We start from the raw sequence: 17,436 nt of genomic DNA, 5'->3' as shown, positions 1-17,436 counted from the left end.
TCCTTTTAAGAAAAGGGTGGTAAAGGGAAAGGGACTTAAATTAGGCCTCCGGCACCACACTCATCAGACGAAACACGGAGTTGCTTCCACTTCACGCCTGTTTTCTGTGTGGTCGTTTATTACACCGGGCGAGCCGGCCAATTCGTGCGAAGATGTTAAAGTGGGCGCTACCACTGTTAAACTACATACTGAAACTTTAAAGTGCAATGGCGAATACCTAACTGTTATTTATTTTGGCGGTTAATGATAATTACGCAATCCAAATATTGGGTTGAATTGGTTTTTATTTCAGGGCCATTAATTTATGAATTAAAGAAGGAGCATGCACTATTTTAAGCCCAGCAAAAAAATCGGACTGTACTTGCTTCATTACACGTTCAATTCATACATTGACCTCTTTGTTTACATTGAATTGTTTATCAAATAAATCTTCATTTATTGCAGGAATTTATTATAGTTAGTTGGACATTACTTGTATAACACATGTGTACCAATTGCACAATAAATCTAGAATAACTATATAATTAAATGCAAAATAAAATTATTACATCTGTTGTGAGCGACTTCGTCTGCGTGGAATTTAAAAAAAAAACAAAACGGCCACTGATAATTTTGTTTTTAATGGGGATTTATTTTTAAATTGAACAAGTAGTTTTTGAGTTATTTTAATTATTACAGAAATACAAATATTTTCTCTGTATAATATTAGTATAGATATAGATTACTAATCAGATCACCTTTGGCGCAAATATGTAATGTTTTCATTGTATTTACAGATGGTGCAAATTACCAGGTTCCTGTGCTTCGTGTTGTGTGCCTTCGTCGTGGCTTGTAAGTCGAAGAATGTAGATAAAACATGGCAAGCAGTAAAAGATGATAACGTAGTAACAATAACACTATCCAACCGACAAAATGTGCAAAGCTATGCAAACGTTCAAACATATGGAACATATGGAAGTGGAATTTATTATAACAACAATTTTATTGAAAGTCAGTTGCATAGGTTTATGGAAAACCTGCTAAGTAATGTACGGGATGATCTATTTTCAAGAATAACACCACAAAATTTCGTCCCATATTATTTTATAATTCCTAAATTTTTCAATTGGAATAATGTTAATCATAATCATAATGTACCTAAAAATATTAATCCTAATCTGTTCAAAACTCCTGCAGTAGCTACGTCTACTAAAACACCCAATAAAGTAGAACCATTTACTACAAATAGACCTCAAGCAAATGGGCATAGACGGTTTCCGGTTGAAACTGTACCAGCACTGCGACCTAGAACTATCTTTACCCAAGATACGACTACCCCGCCACCTGTACCAGGAACAAAGATTAGTACAACCACCACTGTAAACACCGAACGTCCAGAAACTACTACAGCCAAGATACAAGTAGCTAGTACAACACAAGCAAATAAGGACGATAAAGGCCCATTTTTCGATGACGAAGACGATACTACTAGACCTATAATTTTACTTGATACAATATCACCCAAAAGTAATCGTAAATTAGACAAGAAATTACGGAGGATGCCTGATGTTGAACATGGAAGTGTGCAAGCTGGAATTTAAACAAGTAGGTAAAAATTACGTGCCACGTGTACTTCAACAGTGGTAGAGCCGCTTTAACATCTTCGCACAAAAGGCTCGCCCAGTGTAATACCACGACCACACAGAAAATAGGTGTGAATTGAAGCCATTCTGCATTTCATCTGATAAGTGTGGTGCCCTTTCCTTAAGTAGAAAGGATGGGAAGTAAAAGTTGATTTGACGGGGGAGGAGACGCATAGGAAGGGGAAATGTCCTCTTTATGTGCGTCTCCTCTTCCGTCAATTGAGGGTATATAACGCATCTGCAATTGCGGATGTTTATGAGCAGCGATCGCTTTCCATTTCGGTGGATTTAGCCGCTTGCTCGTTTACCACCTTATATTATATAAAAAAGGACTTTGATTATTTTTAACCTATAAAAGTTTGATGATATGGGTATTAATATAAAACAAAATAAGAGAATAAAAGGACAATGGTAAATTTATAAATTTGTAATCCTTTAATTTATTATCGTTAAACACGCAACCCCTAAGGGTATGCTTCGAGCCCTTCAGTAGGGGCGTTTAGTGAGCTGGTGTAGATGGTGATGAAATTAACAAACCTTTTGAATTATCATCAAACTTTCTCAATGACCTTAACTTAAAATAATCTTAACGCCGATTTATAGTTTTTTCCTTTATTTTCCGCGACTAACATATTTTGTTGTGTTTTTCAGGATAGTATAGAAGCCAAACAATAGCTGAGTGAAAAAATCAACCACATTTGAAAGTGGATAAGACTGTCCTTTGTGATTACATTTCATTGTAATAAGTTTTGTGCATTTATACATCCTCGCAATAAATTATTATTAACTGTTTTAAATTTATAAAAATGTAAATAGTGGATAATTCAAACAAAAGTGTATAAAACAATCGGAAGTATTATTTTTGGAACTCTTTGTTTTTAAACTTGAAGATTAGGTTACTTACCATGATATCAATAGGTTATTAGTTACCATATTATCATGGCAAGTACCATAATGATTATTTTATTACATAAACATGATGTTAGGCCAAAGAACATCACGTCACATGTCACGTCCTGCTGTTTATCTTATTCTAGCTGTTCCTGTGCGTCGTCATGAAATTATGAAAACTTTACTTTATTGTTTACATTTGTCAAATTCTCAATTGCAAATATCAAAATTTCCGTTACCATAATAACCTTGCTTCTTTAATGTTGGCAGCTTGTACTTTACGAGCTCTTTCATGTGAAGGTTTTTTCAATTAATTTACCCCTTTTAATAGCTTGAAAATATATAGCCTAAAGTCGTAAGTGTAGGGTTTTTTCAACACTGAATTACTCAAAAATATGCTGTGATTGCTGGCATCTTACGCCACAAAGTATTGTGTGTTTACGCTTTATAATATTACTATAGATATAGTACTGAAGTACAGTTTGTATTGCTACAGATAGTATTGCTTTTTTATGTTGTTAAAAAATGGTCACGACTTATCACTGACGAGATCAATAACTGCTCACGAACTTGAAAAACCCTGATCGTGTTAATGGATACAATGTCCACTTATATCGGTTTAGATTTTCGTAAGATATCGCAATGTACTATAATTATAAACCGCATTAGTTTCTTTTAAATGTTGCCTTTTTGATGAAGGTTTTGTTAACATATTTATTTCTTGTACAACTTTAACGAGTTAATATAATAAAATACAATTTGCTCGATTGGGAATTTCCAAACAACTTTAAAATTCAATAATTTATCTGCTTAGTAGTTAGCTATATTAACATATCAAGATTTCGGTTCATACTGATGGCTAATATCAAGAGAGGTTCAAGGTTTATATTTCTTACTTAGTTTCAACAATAAAGCCTGGTAAAGGTTGGATTCCGAAAAAAATCTGCAATAAGTCTGATCAAAGTTCAAAAGCAAATAATAGGATATTACAAAAAGTGGATTATTTTAAAAAAATTAAGAAAAATCTTACTAATATTATAAACGCGAAAGTTTAGATGGATGGATAGATGGATGTTTGTTAGAGTTTGTAGCCTAAACGACTCAACCGCTTTCCGGTAGTCTGGAAGAACACATAGGCTATTCACTTTTGTTTTTTTTCTTCAATTCCACGCAGACGGAGTCGCGGGTGAAAGCTAGTCTCTAACAAAAAGACGTCACTCAATGGTAGCCCGAGGCTATTTGCTGGTACAATATAATTTTGAAACGTTAGGATATTAAATGCAATGTTGCATAAGCAATGCAGTTCTTTACAAATGCTAGTTTCACACAAGGGCAGAATAGTTAGAGCGGGCGCACATCTTTGACTAAACTATCGCAGAACTGTTATGCGATTGTCTATTGTTTCGCAGCCAATTCAACTGTTTAGTTGCACAACTAGGAATCAAAGCGCGACTAAACAAAACGATAGGTAAGTCAAAGGTGTGCGCTTTCGGGCAGAGCAGGTCTCTGCTACAAAATAGAACTAGCCTTTGTATTGTCGGTTTAACAATCAGTAGTGGAGTTTAATACTGTTTGTACTTTGTTGCCCTCGTGTGAATCTAGCATAACTATATGAATTATATTTTGCTAAGTTATTGTTTCCTTGTATAGTGCAGTCGGAAATCCCTGCATTAGAACTCTAGTGCATCATAACCGCATCTCTACTTAAATGGAAGATTAATGGCCACCGAGCGTTATGGTTAGTAATAACTTATTAATGTAAGATGGTGAACGTAGATGTAATAAAATTGCTAGATGGGTTATTACAAGCAAATTAATCATATAATATAATCGTAACTCTTGATGTAAGGTTGGCTTCTTAAGCACAGGATTTCCTAGTTTAGGAGTTGGCTCCTTTTCCTGGCTTTGGAGCGATATTGATCCTATAAATAATAATTATTCAACAAAGAATCTTTACTATTAAATATTTATAAGTTAATTGTTTGGTGTCTAGATAACTATTTAAAAAAACATATTTTTTAAAACCGTGCACACGTAAAATGTGAAGACACGTAAAAAGTAAGGAGAGGTAGGGATCATCTTATTTCACTTCTCGGCACATTAAATCTGAAAGTATAATTATATGGCACTTTTATACTATTTTCTTTATATCAAACTAGCTGTTGCTCGCGACTTCGTCGGCTCGGAATTATAAATTATTAAAAAAATAATGCTTATATTACTTAACGATAGCTTTTTAATGGTGAAAGAATATTTGAAATCGGCCCCGTAGTTTTTGAGTTACGTACATACAAAAATACAAATCTCTTTTCTTTGTAATTAGTATATATTATTCCAATATGATTACCAGCCGGATGTAAATGATGATATAAACATATTTGTTCGATCACACTTTTTTATATAAGATTCCTATAGCACTCCGATATTATACAAAGAACTTCTTTGCGTCTTCTATAGTAAATGGTAATGTATTATACAAACAATAATATTAGACACCAGCTATTGCTCATGACTTCGTCCGCGTGAAATTAAAAAATGATAAAAAAACATAACCTATCTTTCCTAACTTTCTAACAGTGGAAGATGCCCAGTAGTTTTTGAGTTATTTCAATGCATACAAGAATACAAATCTTTCCTCTTTTTAATATTAGTACAGATATAGGTTTACGATGTGATTATATAAAAGGAGTTTATCGCCCGTTCATATTTCATGTTCTAATTACAATCTTGTGACCAATGATATTATAATAATTATAATAATTTTTGTAACGTGTATGAAGGGTAAAGGAACAAAGGCCTTTATTTATTCCAGTAATCAATTCTAATGTAAAATCAATAATGATAATTAATTAAACCACAATGACGTAAAATAATTTCCAGGTTTTTATTACTTTTAAAATTCTTATAAAAACTTTGATCGTGAATATCACGTAAGCGTGATTTGTGGTCAGTAAACATAACTGATGCGCAGTTGTTTAGAATTTACGTGTAGTAGTAGTTATATTAGTAGTAGTATTTCTAGAAAATCATGAAAATGGTGTTTGTGGGTGTATGTGGCCGATTTTAGAGCCGATTAGAGAAGCCGAGTGTAGGCGTTAACTAAAGAAGTATTCATTTGGTCAGATGCAATTGTATTCTATGTTTTAGTTCTTTAACTAACGTAAGATAAGTTTGCATTGAACGCGCCACTGTGTTTATATGAAGAAAATACTTCTTTTTTGTAATTACTTGTCGATTACTATAAAGTTAATTTGATTAGAATATTTCACTGTTAAAACGTAATAGTTTCATCGGTTTCGTTTCAAAGTACAAGCTAATGTAACATTTATAAACACTCTTTTGCCCGCGCATCCATTTGCGAGGTATTAAAAGTAAGATATCTATTCTTCGCCCGCGTCTTTAGCTCAGGCGGAATCGTGGTCAAGCGCTGGTCTATTTATGTTAAAAAAGACAGTAGACTATGTTCTCAAGACTATGTTCTACAAATATCAAATATCATCGGGATCAGTTGTTCTATGATATAATAGAATAGAATAAATTGTCCAATTTTCAAAACAAGATTCTAGTTGAACGGTCACATTTCCTCAAAGAGTTGGTTCTTTACAATACCGACATATAGTAAGAAACTGAGTCGATTTCTGAGAAAACGTAGCAAAGACATTGAATAAAGGCTCTGCATGTAAATTTACACACAGTTGAACACCAGTTAAACGCATGAACACACGTTTCTGAATTAAAATTAAATATTTTTTACCATATGTTTTACATGTTAGTTGATTTCTAAGTTATTAGTGCAGTGACGGATCATATCATTAAAAGTAAGTTATATATTTGGTATTTCCGTACTATAACTTTTGTTTTTAAGTTGTATTGTAGTTGTGTTTTGTTTATGTATGGTCCTTTTTTCCTCAATGATAAACATAACTTGAAACTAATTGGTATACAAGTTTTTATGCAGTATTCATACCAGATAATATTGTTTTTATGTCTGTTGTTTATTTTATTCAACGTGTAGTTATAACATTAGCTAAATATGGGTCATTCTGATTTAATCTTTGCTTATTAATATCTCTTTTGAAATACACCAAATAGATGTGGAAACTAGTTTACAAAGTAAAAATACTAATAGATTTATATAACATCCGTATAAATTAAAATATCTGAGAATACTTTTTTTTAATTCTAATTATAAGTTTTAGTCAAAAATAAAATCGATGATATAGGTTATAAATAAATACATATTTATTGTATTATATGAAAATCTCTTTTGTATTTCTCTTATCAATAAAATAAAAGAAACCTTCAAATTAGTTCCTCAAAAAGGATAAATAACTCTTATATACAAATTAAAGTATTTGAAAAATATAAAACAATCGAAACTTTATATTTACAGATGCTGACCAAGATACTGACAATTTTTCTAATCATTAATGTATTCACGAAAACTGGCTGTCGAGAAATCAGACAAGAAAAACTAAATAGTGACGTTCAATCTCAAATAAAATTCACAGTTGAAGAACTAACATACATACTTAGTACGCGGAATGGGGAATACGTAAACCCACCGAAAACTATTACCCCTTGCGCTAGTGCAATTTTATCCTGTTGCAATGAAAAAGTGATAAATCCATATTGCTCGGAGAAGTTAAAATGCGGAGCATTTTTCTTTGACGATAACCCCTGTGAAGATAAGTTCGTTATAGACGCTTTAAAAGCGGCGAGAGCTTTTTACGAACAATTGAACAGCGTTTAACGTAGACTAGAAAAATCGTTTTATTAAATTACATATTGTGATTGTTAGGAATTGTTAATATTTAAAGAAGGAAAATCTGCAATTGTGGAAAATGTTATACAATAATATTATTACATTAATTTGATATTTGTTATTCAAAGGTTCGAAATATTTGATCTCCTTTACCTGTTTTTATGAATTAATTAAATAGATATGTTTTCCGCTTCATTAGTGACAATTTTTTATTACAGTATGTTTTCAATTGACACGCCTGAGACTGTGTATTAACTTATGTATTACAAAATCTTTCAATGTGATCCTTATCTATCTTTTACTTCACCTATCTAGCACTCATTACCATCATAATTTTGTTTTTTTTTTTAAACGATTTCGTTTGGAAATTACCGTTTCAGACATTATCTGTTCTTGATGGGAAACAATTACGGTTGCCAATTTACAACGTACGGTGCCAATTCGGACCACGTAAAGCTCACTGGAATTGCAAATTATACACACACAATGATAGTTACAACTCCCACCGAATAGTAACATAAAGCCTTGTTTATTAAATTTTCATATTAAACTATAAACTTTAAACAGTTACTATGTTTTTCATATAATAGTTATTCTTACTCCAAAATTCTTGTAACTCTTTGCTCTAGACTTATATCATTCAAACAACATTTCTATGTTTGTTTTTAGTACATTCTTAATGTGTAAAACTAGTTTCGTTATTGTTATTGCAACAACACAAAGGATGTCGACTTTAAAAGGAAAACCCGCATTTATAGTCCGATAACCTTAGCAACATGCGAAGGTAAACATCATTTCTTCTACGGAAACTTGCTAATTTAACTCATCTTTATTTACAGGTAAGGAATTATAATTTGAGGGATTGTTAACATAAATCAATGTAATAATTGTTGCTTTATATAGACTTAATAACAAGGCGTCGATAATAACCCTTACAAAATTTAATAGCAAAAGATCTTTAACACAGATTGAAATAAATATTTTAAATGTAAATATAAAAATACGATATACTTTGAGCTACCTTATAATATAAAAATAATAAAAGTACCTCAAAATATAGATATTATAACAATCGATATCATTTATGGCTTATAGACATAATCATCTTTTAATGTTTTGTGGAGTGACGTTTTTAAAAATTTTCATACATATTGTCCAGTAATGCACGCAACTAAGATTTAAGTAAAGGCGTAGTAAAGTACAGCGTAGCGTAACTTATATCCGACTTAATACAGTTAGAGTGTATCCAAAGATCAAGTGATTGAAACGGGTAAACTTGCATAAGCTAGCGATCACAAAGTTTGACTACAACTTAGAGAAGAAAATAAGCGAGCTATGTACTAAACTTAAACACAATACTTCATACATACCTAAAGTAAATAGTTATTGAAAGACACGATCTTGTACGGAAACGTATGTGCGAGTAAAATAAATAAGAAGTAAACCAAAACTAAAAAAACTTTTAACAAAAAAATTTACAAATTAAGATACATATGTTATGTACAATTCAGCCTAGCGTTGTGACATCTTATCGAAGACTACTTCAATTATTTACAAAAGAATTAATAAAAAAATATTTATTCTTATTTTAAAAAAGGATTAAGAATAAAAACACAAAAAGGTTTATTGCATCGCCAACAGTTATCTTAAATTTTTTTGTAACAAAAACTATAATTAACAACTATATACGTTTATACTCAATTAAAACAATATATAAAAAACATTTAAAATGTAGCATTAAGATAACTGCTACTGGCAACTTTAAATAAATAAAAAACATTACGCGAGGTTATTTTCTAATCTATCTCCCTAACCGCAGCTAGAATTAAAATGACAGTTGCCGTTGCGACGCCCAGTAATTTAAAACTAATTTAACTCTAGCGTATTTAAATCCATTAGGACTTCATTTAAATTTTCTAAATTATTAAGGAATTACTCTCAAACATTTTTTCTTACACATTTCTACGAATTTTCCATCAAATGATTGGTTGAATTAGGAGCAAATGTCTCGATAAATCGATTGACATCTCTGAATTAATTCCACTTGATTTACAATGAAAGGGTCGTGGAAATTTCGCTACTAAAGTTGTGCCTCATAAAGGAACATACAACAACCTAAAATGTTTCTACCTCAATTAAATGATATTGCTTTCAAATTTATCTCACTACTAGCTGTTCACGTGCGGCTTCATCCACATGGAACTTTTATTACATTGCTTACATTTGTCAAATTAGCAAAAGCAAATCCTTGGCAATCTTCTTTCCTTGATGTTGGCAGCAACTTATGGTCTCTTTCCCACATTAGTGTTTTATCCAAAATATTTGAGCCTAAGTTTAATAACTTGAATATATACAGCCTAAATCGTGACGTAAGTGTAGGGCTTTTTATTAAAAAAGGAATTATTCAAAAATATGCTGTAATTGCTGACATCTTAGACAACAAAACAAAGAAGTGTGTGTTTACGCTTTATTATAATAGTATAGATATAGATTTAACCCAAATAAATTTGCGAAAAGTGCTGTTATTGACAACATAAAATCATTTTTTTAATAAAAAGAAGCCCTTGTTATTAACTACTTGATGTAGAAATCTGATATATAAATCTATTCGTAGGTAATAGGACAGCGCTCAGAGTAGTAAAAAATTCAAAACATCTTGATAAGTTAACGTAAAGCAATAAACTGACACAATACCGTACACCTGGGATCGCTTTATTACCCAGTAAAATAAAATACGTACTGTTTATCAACCTTTCCTTTATTTTAATAGCCTCAATAAAGCACGTTTGATGGAAACGGAGTCTTACGGAAATTGCCAGCGCGGGTAATGGTTATTTGTGAATTAAGGCATTATCATTTTTACATTAAAACGAGGTATAAAAATACATACTTGCCGATCAATGCCATAGCAATTGTTTGAATAACTTTATTCAAAACTTAAATTCATATAGCTTTTCTCAACTTAAGATACACGTCTAACATGTACTTCCTGCCATGGTATTGTTATGACAGAAACAGATTACTCAACTTGTTTGACACGAGCTATGATGTTTATTTACATTTTAAAACTTAAATTAGTTTCCGAAATCTGGACTTTTTTTGTCATTACAAAGAGACACTCCAATTTTATTATATGTATAGATAGAAGATAGTAGGTGTGATTGTTATGTTTTTATTGATTTATTATAAAGCGTTAATCCTCTAACATAAGTTATGAGAAATTACCAATGAAATTACATAAGTCTATAGCTATTAGTCTCTAGGAAATAATTTCTTGAATTAACTTGGTTTATCTGTCTCGTAATTTCAACGTTTAAAATAAATCAAATAAAAGCCTACTTATTTCCGTAAAGAATGCAGTTCGAATGTTCATTCAATATTTCTCCTTAACCTTTGCATTTTAGATCTGTAAAATGGAATCGCATTGGGAGATGAAGTCGGTAGGGACCTCGATATATGGAGTTCAATTTATTTTTAATTTCCTACTCTCTAGCAAATGAAAACTCTTTAAACCTCTGGGTAGTTTACTCTATCAGTAGAGAAAAAAACTAAAAATGCAATGTAAAATGTTGTATAATGCATAGTATCAGTACTATGCATTATACAACATTTTACATTGCATTTAAAGTTTTTTTTTCTTTTAATATCGATTCATATAGCGAGACCATTTTATGAGGTGGGAAAATTGCATATAAAAACTTTAAACATGAATGAGAAATTGTACATACACAAGTATGGTGAAGCTTAATAAGAAATGAAGGGATTACATGAAGAGATTAAGAAGTAAGAGAGGACGGAATAGAAGATAGATGTATCTGGAAGATGAAAACCTGGTTCGCAGACCATACAGAGATAAGGAGAGGATTTTCTGTTGTTGCTTGTTGTTGTTGTTGTTTTCTATTATAAAAAAAAGGGAAATATTGATGACAATAACACCTATTGAAACAATAAAGGCTACAAGCTTAAGTTGTAATTTAACTGATCTTAAAATAAGCTTTGTTTGGGAATATTGTAAATTTATGTCTACTACGGACTGCCAAACCCTTATTAGAAAGCAATTTTATTTCGTTTACTCAACAGATTTGGTAAACAAACTATAGAGACCTTGTACTTTGGACATGTTTACTTGTTTTATACTTATTAGAAAATAATGTGAACTAATATAATTTTATTAAATATTTTAAAGGTTCTTAAGGACTCGTAGGACTCTACCTGATAGTTACATTCTAACTTATACAAAGTTAACTGTAGATCCTGTCGAAACAAAGAAGTATTCTCTTCACAAACAGCACATTATATGAAAACTAGTATAAGAAACGGAGAAAGAAAGAAGTTTTTTTTTATTTCTTTACCTTTTTCTGATATATTTAATACAAGACGCTGTACAAAAAAATCTTGTATAAATATATATTTTCCCCAGCAAAATTTAACGTAGGTGCCGTGTATCGCACAATTTGTTCTCTTTTCTTACGATATTAGCTCAGTGGCAATCTATTTCACTAAACCTCTGCGGAATATTGAGAATAAAATCCCCAGCCTTCGCTAGGATACTATACAAATAATTTGTTTTGCAAACAATTTTTTGTTACAAAGAAAATAGAATAGTTACTTACATTTCTGTGAGTCTGTTTTGTGGGGCGATTTCTTCTCGCGCACCATCTTGTAACTCGGTGATAGCGGAGGGGCGGAATTCGCGTAAATGGGTAGTGGCAACTCCTGCTCAGGTACTATCGGCTGTGGCCCGTGCTATTCGCAGACTTATCCATGTTGAAGAACCAGATATCTGTAATAATATTACCAAGTTATACACTTGGAATTGAATACCAAGTCAGTTGCCTTTGATCAACGTGCATTAAACTGTTCAGGATTTTATCTTAAAAGGATGAGTTATAAATTGAACAACAAAGGAAATACGTTAAGTAACTAGATATTTTTTTTAATCCAAATTTAAGTTTAAACTTTTACTTATACTTAGGAAATAATTCTACACCCGCAATCCAGGTGTCTGATTAAAAATGCATGGTGACGAAAGGGCGGCATAAAGGCGTCATAAAAAAATAGATGTTTTTTAAATAATCGATGGAGGTTTTCTACTCTTAAATACAACAGTCAACTTGTAATCCACAGAGCTATCTTTAAAATATTTAAGATTTTATAACTAATTATAATTTTATTGAACAATCTAGTGGCATGGTATAAAAGTTAGAACGTATTTACTCGGCGGCTGTTTGGATTATTGGAGCGAGAGAATTCATTAACCTTCCGGAAAAACGATCAAAGCAATTTAGAGCACATCAGGTCGGTAGTGACGGCGCAGGCTTGTGCCAGGACTTAGTAACGTGGAAAACGGGTCAGTATTACATTTGCTTATTGATATTAAACAACACGTAGATCCAAATCAGTTAATTAAAACTTTTACATATCAGTTTAATTGCCAACTTGCATTAATTTTAGTCCCTTTCCACCTTTTTCTTAAGAGGGAAGGATGGAAAGGAAAAGTGGATTTGACGGTGGAGGAGACACATAGGAAGGGGAAATGTCCTCTTTTGTGCGTCTCCTCCTCCGTCAATGAAGGGTAGGCAACGCATCTGCAATTGCGGATGTTTATGGGCAGCGGTCGCTTTCTATTTCGGTGGATTCAGGTGGCCGCTTGCTCGTTTGCAACCTTATATTATAAAAAAAAAATAATTTAATATTAAAGTTGGGTATTAAAATTAACCTCACATTTTTCTTATCTAAGCATTATTTACATGTCATATTTTGAGTTGATACTCCTGTCTTAATGATGGGTAGCCAAGATTAAAGCAATTCGGCGAATCGATGATACCGTGTATGCAAATCTGATCTGAGATATTCCATCTACGTAAATATAACTCTAATGCAGAATGACGTATGGTAAACGAGCAGATTAGTGCAATTAATGCGTTGATCTGAGATTATTGATCCTCAATTGCTCAACAGTGCAGTGGGTTTCCACAAAGTTCGATATTAATATCTATCTCTGTTTTCTGGAAGAGAATGAAAGAGATGAGAGAATGTTTTATACAAGTGTTTTAATAGTGGAAACACATTGTAAAAACATCTCCAATAATAATCGTCGATTAATTTAAATTACCGTCACCGCATCTTACACGCTCGTTAACGTCACTGTCAGCTTGTAATTGCTTCGATTGTTAGGGGAAGATTAATAATTCCACAGCAATTAAATTTCCTCCATAGAACTAGAGGTGTTTCTAGTGTTTCTGTTTAAATTAAATATCGATCTGTAGAACACAGTCCCACTAAGTGGTCATTAATGAAGTCCCTTAGCACAGATTTAGTACGGGTTTACACTAAGTTAATGTTTTAGATACCATTTGTTATTTAATTGCATTATTCAATACTTCACTGGCCTATAAAAGTATTAACCAACAGGCAAGCGGACAGAACAAGCGGTTTATCTCGTTCAGTTATTGTTAAACTGGAATATAGGCTATAGCTGTAGAAACAGATATTCGCTTTCTGTTGTCAAACTTTGTTACAATAAACCTGAAGAAGTTTCCAGATAAAACGTTTTGTTATGAGAAACATAAATAAGTGTTGATCAGAATTTATAATAAACTGTACGTAACTACGTTTTCTTTACGAGAAATTTGGACGTTAGAGAATGTAAGTGCTGTAAAAAAATACGACATGCAGGTTTTGTCTAGTCTCCTATAAAAATTCTATAACCACTATATCAGAGTTGTCCGAAAACAATCAATTTAAAAATACGCGCTCCATTTCATAAATATAATTTGTCAGAGTACGTGCAGCGGTGTCGAGGCTAGGGCTGCCAATACTTAATAAACTCGAAGTTTGACTACGAAAAAAACAACACTTGCCACCCCTAACCTTGAGTCAAAAACAATTTCCATGATCGAACAATAGCCCAGTGACTTATTTCATTTTAATGACTCTAAAGATATTATGTGAAGCTCGTACACTGAATATACACTATAAAAAGAAGCATCAAACCCGAAGAAGTGACAGTCCTAGTCGATGCTCAGGGCCGGCGGTGCAGATTTAATATACCACGGCGTTCGTACGAGGCACACGGATAATTCGATTGATCGTTTACTTCACTACATATTATTCTTGGTTATAGTATGCATCTAGATACACAGCTTACCTTACCTTGTACAGTTCTTTTTAATTAATTCTGTGTAAAAAAAAGTTTAAAAACATCTAAGAGGGAAATAAAAAACACCCATGAATATGCGCTGATGTTTTAATTTTGTATTTTCAATTTAGTACAATCAACAAGTTTTAACCATTTTAACAATAGAAAATTAAAGGAAAACCTATATTAACACAGATGTATAAAGTAATTAAACGAGTAACGTTAGAAGATAGTGGGCAGGCTGAGCAAACCTAATGCAAAATTCATAAGGCAGTCCATTCCGACGCAAACTAATTAGAAACTTAATCAGCAACTCCAACATAGTGCTAACAAACTAAACGTTACATATTATATGTTATACCACTCTTATAAAATCGACGCTATTTTATGAAATTACAAAATCCTGAGCACCTGTCAGAAAACATCACTATTAATTTCTAAGCCTCTTAGAGACATCATCATTATCTTCTTCCTTATCCTTCTCCCATAGGGTTGGCGCAATATGTTTTTGTCCTCCAGATAACTCTATCATACGTCATCTCAATCACTCCCTTCTCGATCATATCACCTTTCACCCAATCCATCGATGGATACAGAAGAAAGAACTGTCTTTCTAGGTCTACCTCTACCGGTGTACCCTTCCACACGAATAACTAAACTTAGCTTCTTAGGGACATATAATGTAAGAAGCCTTTGTGAATTTTCACTTAGGCTGTGGAACCTAGGCTATATTTTAAGTCATAATGTCATAATTTTTTTTTCCACAATAACTTCGAAAACAGTAACTCCTTTGAAATCGAAACACCGATTATCTGATACTGACTGCTCTGCCAGTTAATTTTCATTTGTAATTGCTAGAAATAAAATGTACAAACAAATGTTTTCGACATTCGTTTCGTACAATACATTTCGTTCGCAATTACACATTTTGATAATAAAAAGTTTCATTACTACAATTCGGGGTCGAAATAAATGTGCGCCGTGAGCGAAAACCTTTTGTGATATTGCAGTGGGTAAGCTTATTTAAGTATTTTTGCAAATATCCCCGCAACTTTAATGCAATATCACGCTTTTAAAATAAAAATGAACTAGCCAGTTCTACTGTGTTAGCAAACACGATGAAAAAATGATTTTCGTTAGAAAAAACATCCGATTTTTTCAAAAATTTCAAGCCAAAAAAGATGACATTAACATGGGTAAATTTTACACTTTACTTCATCCGGCACCTAAAACATTAGCGGCGACTCCGGCAGCCTTTGTGCGACAAATAAAGGACGGCCGAGGTCGTTAATTAATGGCCCTGTACTTAATTAAAATAAAGGCAGTTCATGGCTTTGAAATTTGCGATTTTTTGTAATTCCAAGCTTTTCCTAGAAGGTTATAGCTTTGTAATGAGTTTCAAAATAGTCTTAGTACATGAGGCAATGTAGTAGTAGTCTGGTGGAAACGCTTCATTGCTTGGTGCATAGCAATTAACTCCTGGTATCATCAACCCAAAACAGCATTGTACACCAATGTTGATTTGATTTACACTATCGTGTCGATTCTAATTATTTCACATAGGATTCCTATTACTTACAGGATAAGTGATTTACGTTGTAGTTAATGGCTGATGCGTTTACCAATTACTTTACACTACAATTTATGGTACTGCTATAGGTAACTAACATAATATGCATTTAGAGTTATTCAAGTCATGTAACGACTCTTGTCGTTTTGTCAAAGTACGTATTTTTATGTTGGACAGAAGAAATGACAACGATGACGGAAGACAGATCAGCGTGAAGAAAGAAAACCTGGCACGTGGATCCTGCTATTATTGGATAAGACGGGAAGAAGATATATTTAATTACACCCAGTTCACCAATCATACTAATATCATAAATGCGAAAGTTTAGATGGATGGATGGATGTTTGTTAGAGTTTGTAGCCTAAACGGCTGAACGGTTCTGGATGAAATTTGGCATACATGTAGAACATAGTCTGGAAGAACACGTAGTCTACTTACTTTTTTTTATTCCACGCGGACGGATTCACGTTCTATACGTACACAAAACACAATAGAGTTTCCTATCCTAAAACAGTTACCGCCCGCAACTCCCTCGTGACAATATCAATTCTCATTAGCATATTTTATGAGCATTTCATAGTCCAATAGACTACGATGATCCGCCTCGTTTAATTATAATTCAGGGAGCCACTTTAATGAAGTATGCGTAACTATTACAATGAACTACAAATTGTTTATTCTAATAAGATATAGCTTGTCAAAGACAATGTGACCATGATAGACTTAAATTTCAGACTGCGGCAACTGAAACTAAAAACTAAGCAAGTACTCTTACTGTACCACTACTAACTATTTGGAACCCTAGGAGTGAAATTTGCTCCAAATCTATTGTTACAAATAGCAATACACATATTTTATTGGTATAAAATTTTACAAATATACTGAACCAAAAAATTGTATAACTACATAAAGCAATCATTACGCCAGAAAAAATCCTCGATACTGTAGAGGGCTTTCATGATTTATTTGAGTACTATTCCAAAAATTCTAGTGCGTCTTTGGTTGAAAAATCTTTAGGCTTTGTATTGGAACAAAATGTATTAACCATAGTAAATAATGTGCCATCTAGAATAATTATTTAAAGTACTTCAACCAAGCTAAGACCCTTGTTTACTGGAACATTGTCCCACAGAATGATAAATAACTTGCGGCTGAATTCGACGCCGCAGCATTACTTTGTACCTTCGGCGTACCTGCGAGTAGACTTTAAACAATTTATTTTCGGTAAACAATATACTACAAAGACTATTTTTATTTTTATATGAAAAAAATGAATAAATACAATCAGACTAACACAAATAGTAAAGTAAAATGTATGAAAGCGAAGCTGTAGGTTAGTTTGCTTATTAGCAAAATTGATCAGCTACCCTCCGTACAAGTATGAAACTGAATTTAACAGTGGTAGAGCCCGCTTTAACATCTTCGCACGAATGGGCCGGCTCGCCCG

The 17,436-nt window shown here is 32.5% G+C and overlaps 2 protein-coding genes across 2 annotated transcripts in view; one reads left to right on the top strand and one right to left on the bottom strand.

The window, feature by feature from the left end:
- The window catches only part of LOC106103627, a 2,926-nt gene extending 457 nt beyond the window's left edge, over positions 1-2,469 (top strand). The window contains exons 2-3 of the mRNA XM_013283411.1: positions 777-1,584; positions 2,274-2,469. Of these exons, the coding sequence (XP_013138865.1) occupies positions 777-1,580 (804 nt within the window). The 3' untranslated portion in view covers positions 1,581-1,584; positions 2,274-2,469. The remainder of the gene's footprint in view (positions 1-776; positions 1,585-2,273) is intronic.
- LOC106103628 overlaps positions 1-12,054 on the bottom strand; it is a 118,370-nt gene extending 106,316 nt beyond the window's left edge. Inside the window, exon 1 of the mRNA XM_013283413.1 lies at positions 11,892-12,054. Coding sequence (XP_013138867.1) covers positions 11,892-11,937 — 46 coding nt within the window. The 5' untranslated portion in view covers positions 11,938-12,054. The remainder of the gene's footprint in view (positions 1-11,891) is intronic.
- Between the last annotated feature and the right edge of the window lie 5,382 nt (positions 12,055-17,436).

This window comes from Papilio polytes, unplaced genomic scaffold (assembly GCF_000836215.1).
Source record: "Papilio polytes unplaced genomic scaffold, Ppol_1.0 DF823731.1, whole genome shotgun sequence".
NCBI lineage: Eukaryota > Metazoa > Arthropoda > Insecta > Lepidoptera > Papilionidae > Papilio > Papilio polytes.
Note: the sequence above shows the minus strand (reverse complement) of the source record. Positions and strands in the feature narration are given on the sequence as shown.